At 44.5% G+C, this 16,764-nt stretch overlaps 1 protein-coding gene across 4 annotated transcripts in view; it reads right to left on the bottom strand.

The window, feature by feature from the left end:
- Positions 1-3,249: 3,249 nt before the first annotated feature.
- snx16 (sorting nexin 16) overlaps positions 3,250-16,764 on the bottom strand; it is a 14,057-nt gene continuing 542 nt past the window's right edge. Inside the window, exons 2-9 of one of the 4 annotated variants that reach the window (XM_054751328.2) lie at positions 15,684-16,157; positions 15,499-15,585; positions 13,219-13,367; positions 11,737-11,806; positions 11,062-11,223; positions 10,880-10,956; positions 8,344-8,385; positions 3,250-5,691 (exon numbers count right to left, since the gene is read on the bottom strand). In XM_054751328.2, the coding sequence (XP_054607303.2) occupies positions 8,346-8,385; positions 10,880-10,956; positions 11,062-11,223; positions 11,737-11,806; positions 13,219-13,367; positions 15,499-15,585; positions 15,684-16,064 (966 nt within the window). In that variant the 5' untranslated portion in view covers positions 16,065-16,157 and the 3' untranslated portion in view covers positions 3,250-5,691; positions 8,344-8,345. Of the gene's footprint in view, positions 5,692-8,343; positions 8,386-10,879; positions 11,003-11,061; positions 11,224-11,736; positions 11,807-13,218; positions 13,368-15,498; positions 15,586-15,683; positions 16,158-16,764 lie in introns of all 4 variants that reach the window. The other 3 variants (XM_054751327.2, XM_054751326.2, XM_015954905.3) reach the window with 3 other exon arrangements.

The raw sequence follows: 16,764 nt of genomic DNA, 5'->3' as shown, positions 1-16,764 counted from the left end.
CTGCTCAGTTTGCCGTGGTCATTGTGTCCTTGGGTAAGACATTTAACCCCATCTTGCCTGCTGGTGGTGGTCAGAGGGACCAGTGGCGCCGTGCTCAGCAGCCTTGCCTCTGTCAGTGCACCCCAGGGCAGCTGTAGCTACATCGTAGCTCATCATCAGCATGTGAATGTGTGTGTGAATGGGTGAATGACTGATTGTGTCGTAAAGCGCCTTGGGGGGTTTCCAGGACTCTAGGAGGCGCTATAGCAAATACAGGCCATTTACCATAGTCAGAACCAGTTTAGACCCAGTTATGTTTGACCACAGAAATGATCAGAAATGACCACCAAGTTGCCCCTCAGGGGTCACCAACATCTGTGTGTCATGTTTGGGTTCAGACATTTGACCCAGGACATGAAGAATCAGTCTCTACACAGAAAATTAAAGCAAACTGGTTTATTGAAGGATAACTGAAGATGTGTCACAACATGTGGTGAAGGGGTTTGAGCTCGAGAGGCTCTGGAAAACAAGGGGGGAGTTAGTTGGCTGCCAGACAGATCAAAGGTGCAAGACAGGAGATGAGGCTTACAGTTTGTTGGTCGCTGGGAGCTCGAGGGGGGAAGGAGTCCAATCTGAGGAGGTGGTGAACATAAAGATGAGGGTTTGGCTTGGTGTCTCGAAAGGGCTGCTGCCAACGGTTCCAGGAAGGATGAGCTGTGGGAGAGCAGACGGACAGCATGCAGGCGTGTAGCCCACGCTGCCTGATGAAATGCCTCTCAGACCCTGTCTTTTAAAAACCATCTCACCCTCTACAGAAGTAGAAGAGAGGATCGTTTGCTGGAACACCTGGAGACAAGGGAAAAGGTTAAGGACTCCAAATCAGGCTTCAGACTCTCCACTCGGTTGTACCAAAAGTGAGTAATCATCCAGCATTGTCTGCCAGCTCCTTACATAGGCCGTCCTCGGTGATTGGAAACAGCTGCAGTTGTCCCTTCTCAGCACCGCTCACCTGCAATCAAGCTCAAAAGTCGTCAGATGAAGGCCGTCCACCTCAGATTGAGAAATCGTGAAGCTGTGTGAGTTTTATGAAGGGCTGACAGGTTGATACACAAACTTTTCAGAATCAGAATCAGAAAACTTTATTGGTCCCCATGGGGCAATTAATTTGTAGCTTACCACACAGAATAACTCGCTCATAAAAACAACCAAGCAAACAATCCATTTATACAATCACACAATCACACAATGTGTGTCACTACCAACATGCCGAACACATCCTAAATGAAGGGTAGAGGATGAGCAGCAGCCCTCCAAAAATGGCACATGCTTAAAGCCGGTGATACTTTGCTGTTATTTCATCACCCCTCCCGGCTCAGAGTTAAGCAGTTCAATAGCTGATGGAACAAAGGAGTTGGAGAAAGCGGTTTGTTTTTGTGATGGACACAATGACCTTTGAACTACAAAATATAAGATTTGAAAATTTTAAACAAACTCATGAATAAAAAACATATAAGCCTTTTTAATAATATTGTAGATTTGGAATGGATATCACTGTAAGTGTGATGAAAATGTTTTTAATTTTAGAATTTAAGACATTATTTTTTATATATGTCCTCTCAAGATAAACACCACGACGTGCTTCACAAAAGAACAACAAATACAAAGATAAAAAGATACATGTATAAAAATTATTTGAAACGTTGTAAAAAAAATGGGGAAATTGGAAAATTTAGAATTAAAAAAATGAGGAAGAAAGAAAATGAAAAGGAACGGGATTCCTGGAAAAAAGTATTCAGCGTGAAGGGAAGGTAGTGATGAAGAATCAGCAGAAGGGTCATGCAAACGTCTGAACAAGTGAGTCTTCAGCTGCTTTTTAAAGGAGACCACTGAGTCCACTGATCTCAGGCTCAGGGGGAGAGAGGTCCAGAGTCTGGGGGCCACAGCAGCAAATGATCTGTCACCTTTGGTCTTTAGCCTGGTGCTGCTCAACCAGTAAGTTGTGGAGTCGGCTTCACTCCAATCCGTGTCTGTGGGGAGTCCAACCTTTATGGACCTAGGACTGGGACAATATTACATTTAACTTGTTCTAAGCTTTGTAATCTGTAACATGTTTTGTCACTGCAACTTTCATTTTGCAGCATGTCATTCTTGTTTTGTAACACTTAACTTTGTAACGTGATGGAGGAGCAATTCCACAATCAATGAAGAAGTTTCAAATCACAACTCTCAAAACACACATCTCTATCTACAGTTACAAAACTCAAGTCTACAAGGACAAAACATTTTGTCCCAATTCTAGCTTCCTTCCCAAAGAACCAATGACAGGCTTTGTCTGACCAGCCAATCATGAGTTTTGGATTCCTGTCGAAGACAATTCCTGCTGGAAGAAAGCTAGAATCGGGACAAAATGTTTTGCACTTGTAGACTTGAGTTTTGTAACTGTAGACCGAGATTTGTGTTTTGAAAGTTGTGATTTGAAACTTGTACATAGATTTTTTTCTCCAAGTTACTAAATAAAATGTTCATGTTACGTACCAAAGTTAAATGTTACAAAATGAAAGTTACATGTTACAAAACGTGAAATACATGCTACTAAACAAAAGTCACTGTTACAAAACATGTCACAAGTTACAAAACTTGGTACAAGTTTAACGTAATATTGTCCCAATCCTAGTTCCATAAACCTTCGCTTTGCACATGCGCAGGAAGTGAAAACTACCCAGCAATGTACGACGATGGCCTTGCGTGAATGGTTCACCAGAATGATTGACAGTTAAGTGGACCAATGGTTTAGATGATCCACCTGGAAGAAAACGATCCTTTGCTATACTTTGTTTAAGGATGCTGGACTCATACTTGCCCTTTCTTTAAATGTTGAGGCCAATTGATGGCCCCATACTCAGAAAAATCCTAGATCCACCACTACTTTTCTCCATATGAAAAAGTCAGGATGCAAAGATGACCTTGCATGGGAGGATTTTCAGACGCGTCCCACCTGGAGGTCAACCTGAGGCAGACCCAAAACACGATGAGAGGGTTTATTTTTCTTCTCTGGTCAAGGAACACCTGGGGACCCCCTAGGTGGATAGACATGGTGGGGAGAGGGATGTCTGGGTTTCCTGAGCTCAGATGAACAGCAGATGGATGGGAGTTGATGAGAGCAGAAGTGCAAAGGGTCTCCTAAATATGATCTCCACTGTCTTCATCGGTTACTTTGTGCCAAATGCTAAATGTCGCTAACTAATAAATAAATAGGGAAGCACTTGGGAGTAACCTTCATTCTTGTTTAATCAAGAAATCAAGACAAACAGCAAAAGTTCAAAGTTATCAAACGAAAAAGCAAAAGAAGAGACTAAAAGCCAAAACCACACAAAGGAGTGCAGTGGTGACATTATACAAATAAACACAAAACAAGTATCCTCATTTTCTTTGGCCCAAGACACATTCTTATCAACAAACGAGTGAAACTGAGACCCGATGAGCAGCACCAAAAACAATCAAGTCTTTAGTGGTACATCTAATCCTGATGATCCTTTAGAGATGAAGGTAAAGTTCCAGGTATTTACAGCTGAACTGCTCAAACACAAAGCAGCATTTTAGGCTAGAACGACAAATAAACTAGCATACAGATTCTCCACATTTAGTCTTTACCACACCTCTACCTTGTGATTTATCAGACCCAAGGGAGAAAATCTAACGCCGCCTTTTAAAAATAAAACCCCACAGTTCAACAAGTGACTTAAATATGTCTTCTGTTGCTTTAGCATGTGTAAAAGTCTTTTCTGTAAGTTATCCCTTTAAATATGAGGCATTATGCTCGACACCAAACACTTTTCATATATGTTTTTATAGTGCAACTATGGCTGTTAAATGATCTAAGTCTCCAACTGTGTGATTATAGTTTTCTATTCAAAGCAACATCATATATATTAAAGTGAGTTACAGGATGTTTCGTGTCAAATCATTAAGGCACTTCATTACAGATTTACCACACATTAACCCGACTCCGGTCATGTCCTGTTAGTGGAAACAGGTCCAGTGGTCCAAAAGGCATTTTCTTCTTCTGTCTGAGATGTAAAAGCAAAACCCCAAGCATTCACTCCTAAAGTGCATTACACACACACACACACACACACACACACACACACACACACACACACACACACACACACACACACACACACACACAGTGAGACTTGTGTTATTTAGGTAGAAAGTATGGCTTTAGTGGGTAAACTGATACAAACATGGAACAGTCCGACTTCTTCCAGGAATTAGCTGCTCCCCTGGGTTTACCCCTCATCTAAGTGAATTCAAGAATCAGTGTGTGATGAGCGCTCTGTACCTCATCACGTGTGTAGTGTATTTTACTAGAAATGGGCTTTTAACGTCACCCCATACTACAGGGGTGACTCTTATCTGCACCTTTATTTCTACAAGGACATTTTCAAATGTTTTCTGCTAAAACACACACTGTGGATAGCTTCCTGAGCAGCCTCAGTAGGAGGAAATTGTTTCCAACAGAGCTGACGAGCTAACAGCTAATCCGAGCAAGTGCTTTATTGCTATTGGCTAAATTTCACAGCTGCTTGTTAAAACTACGTTATTTTCACGTTTTCTTCTGCAGCACGTGAGCCCTTGGTGGTGGTGGGGGGGGGGTGGGCTCCAGTTTGCTGCCCCTGTTGATGTTTGAAGTTTACGAGACAGGAGCTGAACCTGACCTATTGTCAGCTCACCGGTTCTGCTGGACAACCTAGTCTCTTTGAACTGAAGCCTTTCGAGAAGCGACCTAAAACAGGTAAAAAGGTAATCCCTTAGATCTTTTAACGCAACTTCAAAAGGGCTGAAATCCCTTTGACATCAGAGATTTCTGAAGGTTCATCAGATTTAAAGTGTCTGTGAAGTAGGGATTTGGGTGCAGACTGTTGCATCTGTTAGCTTTGACCTGCATGATGCTGTTTTCCCTCCCCCACAAATCACACTTGGCACTGAAAACAGAAGAGAACGTCTGCTTTTAGATGAAAAGTGACTGACAGAACGAGGTCCCCAAGAAAGGGTTTGTCTAAACCTCTAACAGTCTCACGGCAGTGCAAAGTCATGACCCAGAGTTTCTGCATACAGCCCATCAGATACTCCTCTGGTTACTAGTGTTCATCCTGAGTCAGGTGGTTCTCAAAGCCACAAGGGGGCGCCATCTCTGGTGGTCAAGGCAACAAATGTCTCATCTAATGGGTCATTTCCTCAAGATTGTCAATTTAGAAAGTCACCAAACCAGCAATGTTCAAGTTTGTCTGCTTTTGTCTTTTAGTGAAGAAGTCTGTCATGGCAACTCCAGCAGAAGAAGATGAGCAGAAAGATCAGCTCAGTCTGAGGTTCTCAACGGTTTAGTGTTCTGTGTTTGACGGATAAAACTCCTCATGAGTCCTTGTGAGGTGAAACAGCCTTTCCAGTGCTCAGCTACTTCCTGTTTAATAGTGATAAAAGGTCCCGATGCCACTGTGGGGACAGGATATGTGGTAGACGAACAAGCCGAGTGAAAAAGTAAAAGTAAGCATGACAACGACATGGAGGAAGGAGAACGGGGTTCATCGTTAGGGTCCAGACCGGTCCTTGTGGTACAGCTGAGTGACCTGGATGGCCGGAGGAGAGACGCTGAGTGAAGGCCTGCACCAACAAGCGGAGGTCTGCACCGGCTGGACCTCACAGCTGCCACTGCAGAGAGAAAAACAGCGCTCATTAGCACAAACCGCTGTCACACTGTCACCAGACAGGCTGGGTGAATAAATGAAGCCTGGTGTTAGAGCCATTAGAGTGAAAAGATATGAACGCCACAGCAGCAGCATCACTCACAAGTTTGGACATGAAGGGCTTTTGTTTTCTGAACGTGTTCAAACTTGAGATTGTTGCTGTAAGAGCACTAAGAGAGCGCTTTTCACGTCACTTCCTGCTCACTCAAATGGCCACGCCTCCTTTATGGTGAAAATAAATGATGTAAAACCGCTGACAACCCAAGAATAACAGCAGTGCTGTGTCTAAAAGGGTCTTTGTTGCGTTTTGTTCTGTGGGAATAAAATCAGAATAATTTTTTGCTTCTACAGAAGAGGTAAGCACGCGTGGCTTGAGTCCAGCTGTAAAGAGGAATTAAACATCACAGAGGAAGCTGCTTTGTTCTTTCTAAACATGAAATCATGAGCCTAAACTCTTCTGCAGCTACTAGACAAGCTGTGTGTTGGCAGGCTGTACAATAATGATCAACTCCAACACAGTTAAAGCAGCTTTATCAAGGTAAAACATGAGAAGTGTAAGAAATAACACAATTTACTCATATTTAATGCATTTGCAGTGGTCTCTAGTAGGAGCAAATGTCTTGTAAGCTATACTCAGGAAGAAAAAAAGCTCTGGCGCGCCTGTTTCAGGAACTAGAAATGAGTCAGATCAGAGCTGAGCTGCAGACGGCAGGATTTGGTGTCTTATTTCCTGATATTTGGACGTCTCAACTCTGATTGGCTAACATCAACGTGACTACCATTGACTCCGTTTTATCTCCACAAATAACACAGGCATGGAGGAGTCCTGCTGTGTGGCGGAGTTGCTAATGCTAACAGTTAGCATCTACTTGCTGAGATGTCCTCTGCTGTTTCCTGGATGCTAAACCAACAACAGACTTCCCCGTTAGCGTGGACGCTGTTTCCAGCCCAAAAGGGGGCGGAGCATTGTGCAGGCTCACAGATGTGTTGCTCCAATCTAGTCTGTGATTCAGAAGCGAGAGGATTATCAGGACCATGTTCACAGCTCAAACTTAATTACAGTTATGTCAATACAATGGATTAGATATGATAAAGGAAATCCTGCAATTGAACACTCAGGGTCGTACAGGCGACCACGTGAAAGGGGTCAAACACAGCAGCACTATGGCCACACCACAGACAGTCCAGTGCTTTCCATGCCATTAAAAACTCAAATAAGAGAGCAGCCTTTATAACCCTTCAGATAAAACATGTTTGGCCGCATAAAGGAGGAGATATAGACGTCTTTTCCTGGCTCCTGAAAAGGAACTTCCTCTCATTTAAATAATAATAATAAGACAACGAAGAAGAAGAAGAAGCTATAAGATATGCACAAGAACTAAACATCCCAGATGTGGCAAGAAAAGAGAAAGAAACAGTAACAAGCTTTGCCAAGAGGACCAAAAGGGAGGCAAAGAAATGGGCCCAAAAGAGGATGAGAGAAACATGGGAGGAAAAACCAATGCATGGACAATACCCCTAGAGAGTAAAAAAGTAGACGTAGAACAAGATCATACTCATCAGTGGCTACGCAGTGCAGGACTGAAGGCAGAAACGGAAGGAGTGTTGATAGCAGCACAAGACCAGAGCCTGTCAGCGAGATTATACCACCACAAGATCATGAAAGATGGAACAGACCCCATGTGTAGAATGTGCAGAAGAAACCATTGACCACATTCGCTCAGGCTGCCCCACTCTAGCCAGAACTGAGTACATCCACAGACATGACAGGGCAGCAAGCCATATCCACCGGAAGATCTGCAAGCATTTCCATCTACCAGCTGCAGACAAGTGGTATGAACACCAACCACCAACAGTGACTGAAAACAACAACATCACAGTGTTGTGGGACGTGCCAATCAACACAGACAGAGAAAGCATGGCCAACAGACCAGACATAATCATCAGAAACAAAGAAGAGAAGGCCTGCCTCATGATTGACACGACCATCCCATCTGAAAAAAATGTCACCACCAAGGAGCTTGAAAAGCTATCAAAGTACAAGGACCTGGAAATAGAAGTCACAAGAATGTGGGGGATGAAGACAACAACAATACCCGTCGTAGTGGGCGCACTTGGCCTCATCAAGAAGGGACTGGAAAAGAGAACAAAACAGATTCCTGGAAACCCAACAGTCCAAGAAATCCAGAAGATTGTTCTTCTCGGAAGTGCCCACATCATCAGAAGGACGCTTTCCATAAACTAACCCTGAAACTGCCTTAGAAGCATGGATTGATTCTGGCACTTCAGTGAAAGCATACAAATATACAAAAAATACAATAATAATAATAATAATAATAACAATAATAATAATAAGAAGAAGAAGAAGACAAAGACATAGATGTTTCAGTTTGTAGGTGAGACCAAACGTAGGACCTGCATGGATGATATGAACCCATACAGACAGTTAACAAGGACAACGCCACGTTCGGCATGCAGGTTAGGTTTACAGACAGACGTGACAAGAAGCTGAACACCCTAGCAACACAGAACAGAGCACGGTTATTAGGTAGAACGCCACTAGGAGGAAGAACATGAGCAGTCACAGACAAGCCTGCTGAGCTGAAATCTGCAGTACCTTCAGGTTAATGAGGCTCTCTGCCAGACCGGAGCAGCACAGCTGCGGGATAGAAATGTAGAAACTCAGAAGGATCTGCATTTTTTAAAAATCCAACAATAAAAATATCAAAATTACTGACGGTACAACAACACCCACCCAGTCTGTACGGATAGTACTGTTTTAAGTTCATGACTGCAGTTTTCAGAAACTTCATACTTGGCAACTTTTCAAAAATTGACTGAAAGTTTATTTGTTACATACAGTGGGGCAAAAAAGTATTTAGTCAGCCACCGATTGTGCAAGTTCTCCCACTTAAAATGATGACAGAGGTCAGTAATTTACATCATAGGTACACTTCAACTGTGAGAGACAGAATGTGAAAAAAATCCATGAATTCACATGGCAGGACTTTTAAAGAATTTATTTGTAAATCAGGGTGGAAAATAAGTATTTGGTCAATAACAAAAATTCAACTCAATACTTTGTAAGATAACCTTTGTTGGCAATAACAGAGGTCAAACGATTACTATAGGTCTTTACCAGGTTTGCACACACAGTAGCTGGTATTTTGGCCCATTCCTCCATGCAGATCTTCTCGAGAGCAGTGATGTTTTGGGGCTGTCGCCGAGCAACACGGACTTTCAACTCCCTCCACAGATTTTCTATGGGGTTGAGGTCTGGAGACTGGCTAGGCCACTCCAGGACTTTCAAATGCTTCTTACGGAGCCACTCCTTTGTTGCCCGGGCGGTGTGTTTGGGATCATTGTCGTGTTGGAAGACCCAGCCACGTTTCATCTTCAAAGCTCTCACTGATGGAAGGAGGTTTTGGCTCAGAATCTCACGATACATGGCCCCATTCATTCTGTCCTTATCGCGGATCAGTCGTTCTGTCCCCTTAGCAGAAAAACAGCCCCAAAGCATGATGTTCCCACCCCCATGCTTCACAGTAGGTATGGTGTTCTTAGGATGCCACTCAGTATTCTTCTTCCTCCAAACACGACGAGTTGAGTTTATACCAGAAAGTTCTACTTTGGTTTCATCTGACCACATGACATTCTCCCAATCCTCTGCTGTATCATCCATGTGCTCTCTGGCAAACTTCAGACGGGCCTGGACATGCACTGGCTTCAGCAGCGGAACACGTCTGCCACTGCAGGATTTGATTCCCTGCTGTTGTAGTGTGTTACTGATGGTGACCTTTGTTACTGTGGTCCCAGCTCTCTGCAGGTCATTCACCAGGTCCCCCCGTGTGGTTCTGGGATGCTTGCTCACCGTTCTCATGATCATTTTGACCCCACGGGATGAGATCTTGCGTGGACCCCCAGATCGAGGGAGATTATCAGTGGTCTTGTATGTCTTCCATTTTCTGATAATTGCTCCCACAGTTGAATTTTTCACACCAAGCTGCTTGCCTATTGTAGATTCACTCTTCCCAGTCTGGTGCAGGTCTACAATTATTTTCCTGGTGTCCTTCGAAAGCTCTTTGGTCTTGGCCATAGTGGAGTTTGGAGTCTGACTGTTTGAGGCTGTGGACAGGTGTCTTTAATACAGATAATGTGTTCAAACAGGTGCCATTAATACAGGTAACGAGTGGAGGACAGAAAAGCTTCTTAAAGAAGACGTTACAGGTCTGTGAGAGCCAGAGATTTTCCTTGTTTGAAGTGACCAAATACTTTATTTTCCACCCTGATTTACAAATAAATTCTTTAAAAATCCTGCCATGTGAATTCATGGATTTTTTCACATTCTGTCTCTCACAGTTGAAGTGTACCTATGATGTAAATTACTGACCTCTGTCATCATTTTAAGTGGGAGAACTTGCACAATCGGTGGCTGAATAAATACTTTTTTGCCCCACTGTATATAAAAACAAGACCAGTCGGAAGCATGCTGCTTTTCTACACCTCTCAGCTATTTCAGACTCTTTTGATGATAAGAAATCTGAACATTCGTTATTATTCACTCATTAATTATTTCATTCTTACCCTACGTCTTAAACTAGAAATGGTGTCATTAAAATTGGATAAAAATACTTTAACAACTTATTAGCCATAAAATACTAAACGATGTGGTTCTGCAGAACAATCAGCGCTTCTGCAACATCGTTAACCGGCTGTGTGCATCTTTTTGAAAGGACAACAAACATTATTATTTATGTGCAACATCAGATGTTATTGTGTTTTTTGGCGGATGCTTAAGAGCTACAGAAGTTGAAGATGCATGACATCATACAGACGAGCAGGGGACCATGGTGTATGATGTTTGTTTATGTCCAGAGGTCACAGAAACCAGAAGGTGGCGCTGATGACACTTTCTCTACTTGCTAATATGACTCCAGCCATGTTTGCCTATGTTAATAACTCTGAGCTGCATGGAGCACATCAGTGCAATCCTCATGTTTAGGTCATGAAATTAGTTCATCGTGATTTACATTTTCTTTCATGGGCAAGAAAAAAATACTGGTACAATGCACGTTCCCTACTCTTAGCTGATTAGCTTGTTAGGCTCTGAACGTGTGTGTGCGTGCGTGCGTGCGTGTGTGTGTGTGCTTTACCCCGCATCACCAGACATGTCTTGATCCGCCTCTGCAGCAGACAACTCCACATCAACCTCTGCACTGCTCTCACTGCCCTGAGCAGACAGACCACATGGAGACTCTGGAGTTACACACTCACCGCTGAGAAACAAACACACACACACACACACTGCTGTTAAATGCGTTCCTGCTCCTTCCACCTGTGTGTGTCGACAGTCTACTGACTTCATGTGCTTCTCCAGCAACAGGAAGGCCCTCTCTCTCTCCTCCAGCTTTCTCTTCAAGGAAACAATCTCCTTCTGCTTCTCCAGCAGCTCCTTTTGGAGACGATAGTTGCTCTCCTCTAGAGTCTCACAGAAAGCCTGAAGGGACAGAAGAACAACAGACAAAATCCAAACCTGTCCAATCAGGAGACAGAGCAGCTAAGGATTGAACCACTGCATAAAGTCATGAATGGGTTTTACTGAATGAGTACAGAATAAGGTGCCTGGAGCAGAAACTGCTGTTTTACCCATTTTACAACAAACATGAGACTTCTACCATCTACCTGTGACGTCATACAACCAGGTGTGGCATGTACCCAGAATGCTTTGTTGTGACTGGACATGCATTTATAACCAGGGGAGGAAACATGCGCAGATTTACTTTTTAGATCCCAAATGAAGAAAATAGTTTCAGCTTTAAGAACCATGCAGAAAACTTCCCTTTGCCTCAGTGGGAGCTAAACTTTTGGCCACATTAGTGAGTGAGTGAGTGAGTGAGTGAGTGAGTGAGTGAGTGAGTGAGTGAGTGAGTGAGTGAGTGAGTGAGTGAGTGAGTGAGTGAGTGAGCGAGCGAGCGTGCCTGCGTGCGTGTGTGTGTGTGTGTACAAGTACCCTGCTCTCTTCGAGACTATCAAAGGGTCCGGGCGGGTCGTCAAGGCAAAGGAACTCCCTCACGGGCACGCTGTGAAGAAGGAACAAGAGAATGTGTGTGTGTAAGCATTTTCGTTTGTGAACAAATCAGTCAAGTCTGGATTAAAACTTAAATCTACGACTGACAGGATATTTAAAGTGAGTATTTTGTAAAAGTTACCCTGTGCTCCATCTCTCAACACACTGCTGTTCATGTGGAATTATTGGGTTATTTATAAGCATCAAAATCAGCAGGAAATTGTAGCACTTCCTGTCTGGAACAGATCCATTCATATCTCCCACTAATTAACTCAACCGACAACAGTGTAATGGTTTAAATAATACACTTAACGTGGACGCATTTTGATACCAAGAACGCACTTATTTTCTAACAGGGGGAAACGCTATTTTAGGTTTTGTGTGAAAATAAGTCCAGGACTACAAATGCGCTTCACGAAAGCGACGTCATCGAACCAGACACGGAGAAAACTGAGGGAAAATGGCTGCAAGTTCAGCGAACGATAGATCCTTCTTTCAGAAGGAAATAATCACCACAAATCTGGCCATGTGGTAAGTAGCAGCTACGCTAGGGGAGCGGAGATTCCGTGGTGATGTCATATATGCCACGTCTGATTTGTAATCATGCTAATAGCAAACTTTTACAAGCTGATAAATCTCAAAGTGCATGACTGGCGTGGTCAGAACACCCATCATTACCCTTCATTTAAATATAAGTACAACATATGTGCGATCCAGGGTGTAAGGCAAGGTGGATTAGAAAATGACACTTTTTGCCCCATTGACTTGCATTCATTTTTTCGTTCTTCCGGAAAGGGAGGAGACTTGGAGTCCGTATGGTGAATCTGAAAAACAAGCTAGGTTTTGAATGCAAACATGGTCACGGAACACTCACCCCTCCCCTCGGGTATCTTCCCTGAGACGCTTCTGCTGTAACCAGAAACCCACGATGCCAGATGAAATGAAGTAGCACCAAACACCAGTCGCTGTTTTCTAGGTCCAAACGTCTTTTGTTGTCCATGACTTCAAATGGTGTTTATCTTTTTGGGATTCTAGTAGGTTGTCCTAAAGTTGAAGCGGTAGCAGCCGGCTGTTCTCCTTCTCTGATATTGCTGAGCGGAGAACCTCTCACACCAGCAGTGTTCTGTTGCTAAATACGCGAGTGTGTAATGAGTGAAGGACCAGATGGACAGTTGCTATCGGTCTGAAACGTGTTATTAATGGAGGTTTTCAGGTGAATGTGAACCACCTTATTAACTTTTTTCAAATCATCTCAATAATATAGTTATAGCTATACTATGTTAGCATGTTGTTAAGAGGCATAAGCTTTAATTAAATCTCCACAGAAACCTGCTTCACAGTGACTGAAATATCCCTTTAATCTGGGCAGTCAGATGGCAGCTCCTCTCCCTAGTGAGGTCTCAGCATCACACTGTGTTGGTTTACCAGTTAGCGATGTCCTTGTGTGCAACCAAGTTCTGCAAAAACGCCTGAAGTCCCAGCTGTCTGTCTTCTAGGAAGTCGCTGTCGTAGTTGTCTTTGAACCACCTCTTAGGAGGCAGAGAGAGCCGAAAGCCTGGGAAGATTTCCTTTAGCTGAAAATGACACACACACACACACGCACACACACACACACAATGTTACAAAAGACAGAAAACAGAGCCAGCAAACAGAAAACTTGCTCCATTCTCAAAACCTTTTGTCATGAGTGTACACTCTACCTCCTAACACACTGTTCCCATAGCAACAATAGGTGAAAACACTGAAAAGCTTTTCATCATCCTTGACTTCACTAGGAGCTCCAGCTTTACAAACCAGGAAGCATCTGAAATTTCACCCTGGTGAGCACGTGTTGATCTACAGCAGGTCAGACAAACGGAGAATGTGCTAGTCTGGGACACGGTGTGTTGATAAAGTAGGAGGTGGGTAGACTGACTGCATGTTTGCAAACCTTTTGTCCACAAACACAGATCAGATTAGACAGAAGCATAAAATCAGGGGGAAGACAGGCTGGAGAAGTCCAAACTCCTTGCTGCTTATGAAGGTGTGTCCAGACCAGCGCAGTGGCCTAGAGGCACGAGTGCTCGCCCTGAGATCGGGAGATCGTGAGTTCAAATCCACGGTCGGGTCGTACCAAAAATCTAAACATGGGACACTCAGCTTTAAGGGGTTGAATTGGGGGGGGGTTAGACCACCAAATAGTTCCAGAGCGTGGTCACGGCTGCAGCTTGTTGCCCCCCCATGGGGATGGTTCTAATGCGGAGAACAAATGTCACACACACCAGTGTGTGACAATTAAATGGTAAATAGCTTGTATTTGATATAGCGCCTGCTAGAGTCCTGAAACCCCCCAAGGCACTTTACAACACAATCAGTCATTCACCCATTCACACACACATTTACACACTGTGGTGGGGATGAGCTACAATGTAGCCACAGCTGCCCTGGGGCACACTGACGGAGGCGAGGCTGCCAAGCACTGGCGCCACCGGTCCCTCCAACCACCACCAGCAGGCAATGTGGGTTAAGTGTCTTGCCCAAGGACACAACGACAGCGACAGACTCGAACCTGCAACCTTACGATTACGGGGCGAGCATTTAACTCCTGTGCCACCGTCGCCTCAGTGGAACTTCAACACAACTGGTCAGGTACAGCCATCGAGCACAGGTGTGGACCCTGTTATTGGATCTCCCCCACACCATCACACCAGCAGGACGGACCTCCATGTTGGTGACACCGAATTCTGATCTGACTGCTGAAATCCAGACTCACCAGACCAGCAACGGTTTTCCAGTCCCTTCTGGTGATCTCAGTTTCCTGCTCTTACCGGCAGGAGACACCCGGTGTGGTCTTCAGCTGCTGGAGTCCATCTGGACTAGCACGTGTGGTTCTGCAGATCTTGGTAGAAACCAGTGCTGATCTGAGCTGCTTTTGTCTTTCTGTCAGCTAGAACCAGTCTGACATCAAAAGGACATTTTCATCCTCACGACCGCTGCTTACTGGAGATTTTCCATTTTTCGGACCATTCTGTAAACTCAAGAGATGGTACCGACATACTCAAACCAGCAAGTCTGGTTCCAACCACCACGCTGCTGGATGGATGTGTGCAGCTCCATGTTGGACCGGCTGGGACAGGAGTACCACCCACTGAGGCTCAGGCTCTGTTAGCTATAGCAGACTAGTGCTGCTCGCTGCTCAGAGACCAGAAGATCTCCCTCTGGGATCATGCCTCCCACCAAGAGACCAACTTCTGCTTATTCTGTTTCTATTCTGGTGCAGAAACACCAAAACTGCAACACTGAGGCATAAAGTTTAACGTTCAGACAGTTACTCCAGACTCGTGTTATTATTACACCAGTGGAGCTTGCTAGCATGACTGTTAAGAGGCATCTGCAGGGAGAGCATAAATAGTTCCAATTAGATTGTTTTCCTTTTTCTATTTTCATATTGCTGTCCTGATGAAGCTCAGAGGAAAGATGCATGGGAAGAATGTATTTAATATATTTTTTATAACAAACTAGCTTTGATGATTCATTCTTTTCCGTGTGAATGCATGCAGAGCTTTGTTTGTCTGAGCTGAGAGGCCTCTCAGCTGTTTGGGAACAGTAGGCTCCTCTGTGCTGCTTCCACCGATAACAAATGTCTGATCGAGTGTCTCTGGAGCTTGATAACAACTCCGCCTCAGATAGCCTTCACACACAATAACGCGACACACCCGGCCGCACCTTGTCGTTGAGTCTGGAGAAGTCGGTGTACCTTCTGAAAACAACCCAGCTCTGGTCGGGCGTTTTCCTGACCAGGATCTTATAAACCTGCAGAAGAGAAAAACACTGTTAACCATGACTGCTGCTCTGTATTTAATCAGCACACAGCTTCAGTCAGAGTTGATGAGATGTCATCAAAATCTTACTGTGAACTTGGCTCTCTCCTCCATGACCTCGTACCCCAGTACAGTCGGAGTGATGGGCCTCTCCTCTATTTGCTGGCTGCCTGATGGATCCGATACGGAGCGAGGGCAGCTCGAGTACTCCACACTGGGATCCAGCATCCCGTTCATCCTGGCCCGTGTCACGGGGCTCTGGAGGGGTGGCGGCGTCCGGCTGCGGTTGGCCTTGTCCTTGTTTCTGGACTGATGCTTTAATCTTTCATGTTCTCCCCCAGCAGTGATCGGGGACGAGGACTCTAAGCTACCCGAGACGCTTCCCAGAGATGAAGCTCGCTGTGGACGTCTGGGCTTGTTTCTGCTGCCTTTGTCCATGGGAAACGGGACAGGCACAAAGGGTGAAGCCATGTTCCCGACCCTTCACTCTACTGCCTAAAAATGCTTTTCACACCAACATTGGCCTCACTTAGCTGATGGGGTTAGCAGTGACGCTCAGCTGTCCTGTACAAACATCAGGTACAAAAACTGTTTCAGTTTAAAGTCCAAGGAGCCTCACTGAATAATAAAAACCCAGCCTAACCTCTCCACACAAGAGCTGATGAATTATTCATGAGCCACGTGTTGTTTATGTTTTATGGAACTGAGAATTAGGGTAAAATCCAGGGTAGAAAAAGCCATTAAACACATTTATTTCATTGTTGGATGCATCTGGTCTGCTGCACCATGAGCCATGAAGCTTTATGAAGCTGCACATTAGTTTACATGAAAGCAAGAGAGTAAAAGGGTCAGGGTTTATTCATTAACTCATCATGAGAGGAGAAGAGAGGTCTGGTCCCTGTGCAGGACTGCTACCAACCCCTGGATGACCTGTTAGGCCCACGGTTAGGGATAGGATGCAGCGCGTCAGCTGATGCCCTATCGGCAGCAGCACACATCATCATCCTGTCTGATGATTGTTAGACACCAGCCAGACACCATCCTACCGATAACAGACCCATCTATGATGTTAGAGTTTTGTACACACGTCTAGTTATCAGAGTGAGCTAACTAAAGACTGCTCCGGATGATAGCTACAGCAGCTACACGCCGAACCACCAACAGTTTCTCC

Source organism: Nothobranchius furzeri, chromosome 7, assembly GCF_043380555.1.
Source record: "Nothobranchius furzeri strain GRZ-AD chromosome 7, NfurGRZ-RIMD1, whole genome shotgun sequence".
NCBI classification, from domain to species: domain Eukaryota; kingdom Metazoa; phylum Chordata; class Actinopteri; order Cyprinodontiformes; family Nothobranchiidae; genus Nothobranchius; species Nothobranchius furzeri.
Note: the sequence above shows the minus strand (reverse complement) of the source record. Positions and strands in the feature narration are given on the sequence as shown.